Source organism: Mus pahari, chromosome 16 (assembly GCF_900095145.1).
Source record: "Mus pahari chromosome 16, PAHARI_EIJ_v1.1, whole genome shotgun sequence".
In the NCBI taxonomy this organism is placed as follows: domain Eukaryota; kingdom Metazoa; phylum Chordata; class Mammalia; order Rodentia; family Muridae; genus Mus; species Mus pahari.
In genome coordinates, this window is record NC_034605.1 from 9,276,567 (window position 1) to 9,285,829 (window position 9,263).

At 44.9% G+C, this 9,263-nt stretch overlaps 2 protein-coding genes across 2 annotated transcripts in view; one reads left to right on the forward strand and one right to left on the reverse strand.

Annotated features, from left to right (window-relative positions):
* Positions 1–2,941, forward strand: part of Tubal3 (tubulin alpha like 3) — a 10,401-nt gene extending 7,460 nt beyond the window's left edge. Inside the window, exon 4 of the mRNA XM_021215843.1 lies at positions 220–2,941. Coding sequence (XP_021071502.1) covers positions 220–1,164 — 945 coding nt within the window. The 3' untranslated portion in view covers positions 1,165–2,941. The remainder of the gene's footprint in view (positions 1–219) is intronic.
* Positions 2,942–5,373: 2,432 nt separating this feature from the next.
* Positions 5,374–9,263, reverse strand: part of Ucn3 (urocortin 3) — a 7,012-nt gene continuing 3,122 nt past the window's right edge. The window contains exon 2 of the mRNA XM_021216088.1: positions 5,374–6,339. Coding sequence (XP_021071747.1) covers positions 5,842–6,333 — 492 coding nt within the window. The 5' untranslated portion in view covers positions 6,334–6,339 and the 3' untranslated portion in view covers positions 5,374–5,841. The remainder of the gene's footprint in view (positions 6,340–9,263) is intronic.

Sequence of the window (9,263 nt, forward strand, 5' to 3'; positions counted from 1 at the left end):
TTTCCTCCTTTCCTCCTTCCCTCCTTCCCTCCCTCCCTTCCTCCTCTCTCTTTCTAAACCAATGTAGCTTCTGAAGATCAAACTCAGACCTGCATGCTTGTAAGGCGAGCGCTTCACTGATGGAGCCTTTGCCCTAGCCTCCTTTCTGAGTCCTTTGTTCTTGTGAAGCTATGGTCTACCATTATCATCTAGTTAACTGACTGTAATTTCCTCTCCCAGGCAGAACAATGCAGTGGACTTCAGGGATTTTTGATTTACCGAAGCTTTGGAGGAGGCACAGGGTCGGGATTTACATCTCTCTTGATGGAGCGACTCTCCGTAGAGTATTGCAAGAAGACAAAATTGGAGTTCTCTGTCTATCCATCTCCTAGGATCTCCACTGCTGTGGTAGAACCGTACAATGCTATCCTCACCACCCACTCCACCATAGAATACTCAGATTGTGTCTTCATGGTGGACAATGAGGCTCTGTACAATATCTGCCAACACAAACTTGGTGTTGAACGCCCTTCCTATGCTAGTATCAACAGGCTGATTGCTCAGGTGTTGTCTTCCATTACTGCTTCACTGCGTTTTGAAGGACCTTTGAATGTGGACTTAATTGAATTCCAGACCAACCTAGTACCTTATCCAAGAATACATTTCCCCATCACAGCCCTTGCCCCCATCATCTCCGCTGAAAAGGCGTACCAAGAGCAGCATTCTGTGTCTGATGTCACTGCTTCTTGCTTTGAGGTCTCCAACCAGTTGGTCAAGTGTGATCCCAGGCTTGGGAAGTACATGGCTTGCTGCTTACTGTACAGAGGCGATGTGGTCCCTAAGGATGTAAATGAAGCAATTGCAGCCATGAAGTCTAGGACCTCTGTTCAGTTTGTTGATTGGTGTCCAACTGGTTTCAAGGTGGGCATCAATTATCAGCCACCTACCGTGGTACCAGGAGGGGATCTAGCCAGGGTTCAGCGTGCTGTGTGCATGTTGAGTAACACCACGGCCATCGTGGAAGCCTGGGCCCGCCTGGACCACAAATTTGACCTCATGTATGCCAAGAAGGCATTCCTGCACTGGTACATCACAGAAGGCATGGAGCTTGGGGAGTTTGTAGAGGCCAGGGAAGATCTGGCTGCTCTGGAAAAAGATTATGAAGAAGTGGGTCTGAGTTTCTGATGAGAAGATGACCAGGCAAATGAACGCTGGGTTGAAATCTCATGTTCTGTTTTTTTTATATACCTAATGAATGAGAGGAAAGCAAGAACCAAATCAGCAAGATCCAAAAATTCTGCATTAGATTAAATGTATTAATATCAACAATAAAGTAATGTTTTCTTGTGTACAGTGGAATTCACCACTGCTAACTGAGAGTCTTCTGGGGGTTAGGAGTCATTTGAACTCCTGGGTCTCCTCTAGGTAGAGTCATTTTATATTAGTTCTTATGTCCTAGGAAAAGACTGGCATTGTTCTTTGCCCTCCCCTATTTTAAGAAAGCAAAACAACAAAACAAAACAAAAAAGCATCAAGGGAGTTTGTAACCTTAATGTTTCTGCTTTCCCTTTTCTGTCCTGAGGCAGAAAAAAACACACATTATGAATCTTATTTCTCCATTATTTATGCACTTACTAGCAATTAAATCATAAATGCTTTCAGGATATTTCTTTTTCTTTTTCCAAGTGTAAGATTTAAGTCCCCAGTTTGCTTTTCAAACAAAATAAGGAAGAACGCAAACAAACAAGAATACTGCTAGGCACGATCAGATTTGGATATGAGTATCCTGCAGGTAGAGTGTACCTATTCCTTCTTCAGGTGGCCTGTCCCGGAGGAAGCTGTATTTGGTGTGTGTGTGTGTGTGTGTGTGTGTGTGTGTGTTTGTGTGCATGTTTGTATGTCTGCAGGAGTATGGCATGTGGGCATGTGGCCATGTCAAGTGGCAGCCAGAAGCTTATGACAAGGGTCTCTCCCAATCTCTTTCCACTTTGTTTGCTGAGGCAGGGTCTCTCCATGAACCAGGAGCTCACTGAGGTAGCTAGTCTAGGCCAGTCTTTGCTTTCAGGCCCTGGGATTAGAGGCAACCATGCCTTCTTTGAATTTATGTGGATGCTGGAGTTCTGAACTCTGTTCTTTATACTTGTTCACCAAGCACTTTATTTCCTGGACCATTTCCCCAACCTTAGAAGGTTATTAGCAGTTACATTATTATTGCTTTGAGAATGGGTTAGACAAAAAACAAAACAAAACAACAACAACAAAACCAAAAACCTTAACAAAGGTTGTGTGCCACCATGTGGTTCCTGGAAATTGAACTCAGGATCTCTGGAAGAGCAGTCAGTGCCATCTCTCCAGCCTGACTCCCTATTGTTTTTTAGGCATAAGGTATAAACTTCTGAAAGTGATGAGTAGAGTCTTTCCCAACTCATACCAACTACAATTCCACTCCTATCTGTCATAGTGGTATCATAAAATCCAACCAAGATAGTCTCTCTTGTTTTCCAGAATATACTCGGCCTATGGCCAGTGATGTAATCCCGAGGTCACTTGCTCCCTGAAACCTTGGAATCCTCCTGTCTTGAGTCCTTTTCGAATCACCTGAGCAATGTGGACCTCTGTTCCTTCCCACCCAGGACTTAGGGATAGCTGAGCTATGGCTGTGGAATTTCTCTGTATTAAAAGTGGTATTAAGTAGTAATTGATGATTTTTCCCTTTGCATATCCTATATAGTGCGTTACAGTTTTATTAGGTCCTTTTATTTTTAAAGCTAAAATTTATTACATTCTTTAATGTATCTTTGTTAGCTCTTTTTCTTTAGCCACTAGAGGGCATTAGTGAAGTACATTCTCTCACTCATGCACAAAACATTTGTAGATTTTATTTTATTTTAAAAATTAACAACTTCATAATATTCAAGTGAAAACTGTTTTTTAAACTTTAAAATAAACCTTGTGAATCCCACTCTTTGTAAGTCCAGTTTTTCCTTTATTCATGAGTCTATGTGAGGTGTGTACATGTATTTGCATATGTGTACTCATATGTGGGGAAGCACATGTATGCATGAATGTATGTGCCCATATGTGCACAAGTGTGTGGAGGGCAGATGCTGAACTGGGTGTGTGCCTTCCTTGATCACTCTCTTCATTGTTTGCTGAGGTAAGGTTTCCAAGATGAGCTCGGGGGTTTGCTGCCAAGCCCTACAACCTGAGTTCGATCCTTGGGAACTCCTCAGGGGAGGTAAAGAAGAGAGTGGCTCTTGTAAGGAGGAAGAGAAGAGAGTGGCTCTTGTAAGTTGTGCTCTGCCATCACATGCTTCTGTGTGCACATGCACACAACCAACAAAATGTAATTTAAACGTGAGTTATGTGGCATAAAAAATGGATTCCACTCAAGTAGGTGTCCTCAACACCTTGTTTGTCCACACCACAGCTGCAGGGTTCGGATCCAGACATGGCCCTCCAATATTCCCTAAGACGTGACCAACCAAAACCTGCTCACAGAGGGGAGGCCTGAGACCTTTGTGCACTTCTGCATTGATCAGTAATTTCCTCCTACTTGATTTTAGAAAATCAAAGTGACCCCTTTGAAACCATTACTCCTAAGAGGGCGCATGGCCATTATTAGAGAGTGACAGTTTCTCTGCGAGTTCTCAAACCCTGGGTAATATGTGAGGCTCCCTCATCAGATAGTTCAATTGTTCGTGTGCATCTGTGTTATAGAATAATTCAAAACTGTGTCCTGGGAAAATGGCAAATTATTATCTGTCTAGAGCTCATGGAAGTTCCCTGAACAGTGTCTAATTCTTGTGTGCTCAAAGCTCCCTTTGTGTCACTTACTGTTTACCATGGCTGGTAAAGTAGTTAAAACGCTCCTTATTCATAGTGGTTTACCACTGAGCTGAATTTCTATGCTCTTGTGCTTGGTGAGGCTATTCCTCACCTGTGCATTAGTTCCCCTCTGATTGGAGGGAACTCAGGAGGACCAGTGGACTTCCTCCAGCAGTGACTGATGGCTGTTCTCCAAAGTTACCAGCACCAAGTAAATTGGGCATGTTAGATAAAAGTGGGGGTGGTCTTTGAATATGGCCATCTCTACCTCCCATGCATTGAAGGGATTATGGTTAATTTGTTTAGAGGTACTATTTAATCTCAAGTCAGGGATGGTGTGTGCAGACAGACAGAACTGTTGGGTGGAAGCTCTCTGAAAGGAAACCTTTTGCTTTATCTGTTCTCAGTGATGAGTTTCAGATTTGGGCTCCAGCCTGTGAAGATGGCGGCAGCCGTTCGTAGTGGGCTTTCAGAAAGCAGAAGCCCCAACCTGTTACATCAGAGAGATGTTAGGATCTGCTGAAGTGCCCTGTACTATATTGGGTAGGTGTGTGGGTTCAAAGAGATTTCAGTGAAGGGGTCAGGGAGATGGTTCAGTGGGTAAAATACTTTGCCACGTGTGGTGGTTGGATTTATAATGGCTCAAATGCTCATATGTTTGAATACTTGGCTTCTAGTTAGTGGAACTGTTTGGGAAGGATTAGGAGGCCTGTCCTTATTGGAAAAGGTTTGTCATGCGGGTGGAGGGGGCAATCTTTGAGGTTTCAAAACATGCCATTTTCCCATCCCCCTTTCTGCCTTCAGGCCATGTCTCAAGATGTTAGCTCTCAGCTAACACCATGCAAGTTTAAGTACAAGAATTTGGATTCCCAGTATCTCTATAAAAATGCTAGGGGGGCGGGGAGAAGCGGGGGATGCGCGTGGCGGGCTTTCTATCATCCTAGATTCTGGGAGAGGGAAACAGAGGATCCCCAGTGCAATCTAGAAAACTATACTATCTGAATCAGTGAGCTATGGGTTCAAGTAAGAGACCCTGCCTCAATGTATAAGGAGTGTGTGTGTGTGTGTGTGTGTGTGTGTTTATCCAGGAAGACAACTACATCAGTTTCCACCTTCAACATGCATACAAACATGCAGGCACACCCATCAACACACAGGTGCCCCCTACAATGCTAATATGCTTACACATATGTATGCATAACACACATATATTTGCACGTGCGTATATATATACACACACACACACACACACACACACACACACACTCCCCAGGGGGAAAAATTCGTGGCTCCATACCTAGGGAGGTATTTGTAATGTTACAGCTTTCTACTCTTCCATAGTCCTGATGCCCACTCAGAAACAAATCCTTAATTATGCTCTTTTTGTGGGACCATATTACAGAGATGCCACGAAAGCTGATCGACCAACTCTCAGTTGTCCCTTTCCTCTTTAGCAGATGCTGCTCCCTGGAAGGACTGGTAATTCACCCATCCACAACATCCCTCATTAGCCTTTCCTGACCTAAGATCAGAGTTTGGTGGAAGAAAAGCAGAGACAAGCCCAAGTTCCAGAAGCCACTGACTTTAATCCAGATGAGGAAGTAGGGGAGGTATTTGCTATCAAGAGGGTGAGCTGTGCATCTCCGTGTCTCTGCCGAGGCTTAGACCAATGTGGGACAAGGAGGGAGCCCGAAAGCTCTCTCTGCAGACACGGGGACACCAGGGAGGAGCTTGGGAAGGAGGGGCACCACATGAAATTGTCTGTTGTGACAGGGAACCAGAAAGCAGACACAGGATACGGGGAGAGACGTTAACCTCCATTGAGGGTACAGGCTGAGCAATACTGCGCTTGAGTGTCTATGTACAGAGAAGGGAAACCGGACTGGAAGCAAGAGAGGATCAGAGGGGCTCAGTAGTGGAGCAGCCTGGGAAAACGGACCGTCCTTTGACATTCGAGGGCATGTCCTCGGTTTCCCTCACACTCTACGCTGGGGCTCTTGTCTCGATGTGCCACCCTCATGCCTGGGCTTTGCTTTACTTCTTCCCAATCTGTGCCATGAGCTGAGCATTGGCAGCTGCCTTGGCTCGCAAATTCTTGGCCTTGTCGATGTTGAAGAGGATGTTCATGATGTTAGTGGGAACGTCAAGGGACAGGGTGAACTTGGTGCCCCGGTCACTTTTGGGCTTGTCTGGGTACAGCTTCCCCTTGTGCTGTGCTAGGGATTGGTATCTGTACCGGGTGCTTCCAGCTCCATTCCCACCCGCCGCACCTGAGAAAGTTCTTTTGATCTTCATGTGCTTTTGGTCGTCCTCTTCTTCTCCTGAGGGGTCTTGTGTGGGCAGGTAGCCAAAGCTCTTCTTGCTCAGCAAGGGCACATCCTCCAGCTTGTTCTTCTTGACCTCAGACAGGGCTGTGTTGAGGCAGCTGAAGACTGGTCCAGCGTTGTAGAACTTGTGGGAGAGGCTTGTCCTTGGACCTCCTAGGAGCAGCAGAAACAGCAGCAGGAAGTAGGTGGGCGTCAGCATCGCTCCCTGTAGTAGAAAAGAAGGATGTGAAACCAGGTGTGAGAGGAACTTAGGTCTGAGGAGGAAGAGGTGGTTTGACTTTTTTTTTTTTTTTGGGATTCTTTTTTATTTATTTACATTTCAAATGTTATCCCCCTTCCGGGTTTCTCAAAGCTGATCCTCAGACAGGCAGCATCAGCATCTCCCGGAAACTTGTTTCAACTGCAAACAGTTCTCAGATCTTTCTCTACAACCAGCAACTCAAAATAAAGAGAGCAACAATCTGTGTTTTAACACACCCTTCTGACATTTCTGGATATGTACTGACTCCTGAAGGCTTGTGGATTTGAATATTTGGTCTCTGGATAGAAGTACTTTTGGGAAGTTCTGGAAACTCAGAAGGTGGAGACATTAAATCACTGAGGGACAGGGGTGTTCCTAGGAGGTCTATCACCCCTGGCTGCTTCCTGTCCGAATTCTTTCTATCTTGATGGAAGTTTCTCTATTCTGCTATGCCATGGCGGGCTGAGACATCTGGGACCGTGAGACAAAATAGCCCTTTCTCCCCTGAAGTTGCCCACGTCAGGTATTTTATCAGAGCCATGCAGAACAGTTAGCCATCTATTAGTACTGATGGTCTTTACAGTCTGAGAGTTTGCAGTCTGGCATTTTTAGCTTGTTTAATTTAGTGTTGTTACTGGCCCCCAAAAGCCAATAACACATGTACTAAGTAAATATGTGGCCACCTTCCTGGTCTTCAAAATTAGTCATCTGCCCTTGTCCTTTAGAACAATTGGCAGCAGTGTGTGTGTGTGTGGGGGGGAGTGCTGGGGGAAAGAGGAGGTGTGTATGGGAAAGCTAGGGGGAGTGGAGGGAGGGAGGGGAAACTGTGGTTGGTGTGTATTGTATGAAAGAAAAAAAATCTATTTTCAATAAGAAAATACAAGAAATGTTCTGTAAGTAAATCAACACAGGGATTCTACTGAGCCTTCAGCAGTGAGAAAGGCTGTCTTGTTATCTGCAGGTATGGTGTATAGCGGTGACAGGGGCCATGTAATCACAAGCCTGGGTTCTAAACTCACCTTAATGCTTATATGACCTTGACCATGCCCTTTCCCAGAAGATGAGGAGGAATGGGCTCAAGGCAATCTCAGACTTCCTTAGGCTGTAGAGACGAACCCTACTCTTTAGCTCCTGGAACTCAGTATGTAGCCTGGGCTAGCCTCAAACTCCTGCTGGAGACCTCCTGCTTCAGACTCCCAAGTACTGGGAAAGTATGCCAAAGTCACCAGACCCAGCTCAGACTGCCTTTGTGCCTGAGTTCAGGACTCTGAAGAAACCTCAGTGTCCCACTCACATTCCTCACAAACACATTTGCACATATGCATTTATATAATACACACAGATTCATGCATCCATATTCATATATGCACACACACATACACACATACATACATACAACCCCCCTGCACCCATTATAGCTTCCTGTAACAGTTCCTTCTTTCCTAGAGGTACATTGTAGCTACCACCTTTCTTTCCTTTAAAAGTAATTTATTTATTTGCTTCTTTGTTTAGCATCATAAGCATTTTATATTTCATAGTATTTCATGACAAAAATACATGAACCTTGCTTTATAGAATCTGAATATATACACAGGGAGCTATGAATGTGTCACAGGCTTCAGTGACAGCACACACTTTGGAATGAGACAGAAATTGGCTCAGATTCCATCTGGTCCTTTGTCTGAAACCCTCAGATTCCTTAGCCCTGTGAAATTCAATGTCCTTGTTGGGCAAATGGGGTGACCACACTGTCTCACAAAGGCTAAGTGATGAATTAAAGTCAGGTGGCACACACCTTTAACCCCAGCACTTGGGAGGCAGAGGCAGGCGGATTTCTGAGTTCGAGGCCAGCCTGGTTTACGAAGTGAGTTCCAGGACAGCCAGGGCTATACAGAGAAACCCTGTCTCGAAAAACCACACACACAAAAAGATGAATTAAAGTCAGACGGCCAGTGTATGAAAGTGTGTGCTTTAGCCACGCACTCCCTAGGCTAGTTCATAACAGAGCTTGTTAGGCTCTGAGTGAGTATACACTGGTGAGGGGATTCTAGGACACACACAGCCTTGAAGTTCAGATCCTCCCTACACTGTGACACTCACTCTACTTGCTCTCCCTAAAACAGATGCAGCACAGGGACTAGCTTAGATTTTTATACTACAATCACAAATATTGCTGAAAATGCAATGTATTTTGTATCCATGCCCATCTTGGGACTGACCCCCCTACTGGCTGCTCCTTCAGTCTGAAGTAAGCCCTGGATTTACAAGCCAGCACCTTAATGACCCGGGCCACTTTGAATTCTGTATTTCTTTGGCCTTCCCAGTCCTGCGATGTGCCAGGCTTTTGTGATGTGGAGATTTTCCCTCTTCGTGGTTCCTTGGGGCTCTTGAGAACCTCATTTGCAGCAGAGAGAGTCAACAGAGCCTTAAACTAAATCACATCTTCAATAAATATTTGTTACATAAACTGATATTCAGATTAGCATTCAGGCAATTAAGGAGATTAATTTTCCCTAAGGCAGGAAAACATAGTTTCCATTCTCTTTTTAGATGTATTGTCTGTGCTATTACGTGTTACTGAGGGGGAAGCATGTTCTCTGAGGCGCAGGGCTTTTGTTGTTGTTGTTCTTACTTTGAAGCCACACATATGTGTTTCTGCACACATAAGTGCAGAAGTCAGTACTGCAAAATTACTGTCTATAGTTTTCCCAGGAAAAAAGTTTCCTCTCGTGCTATGACTTGGCCTCCCTGGAGGCTCCTGTTGTATAGGTTTACTGATGGATTTGTGTCCTGCCCATCTCATGGGCTGAGGTGTGTGTGTGTGTGTGTGTGTGTGTGTGTGTGTGTGTGAGAGAGAGAGAGAGAGAGACAGACAGACAGACAGACAG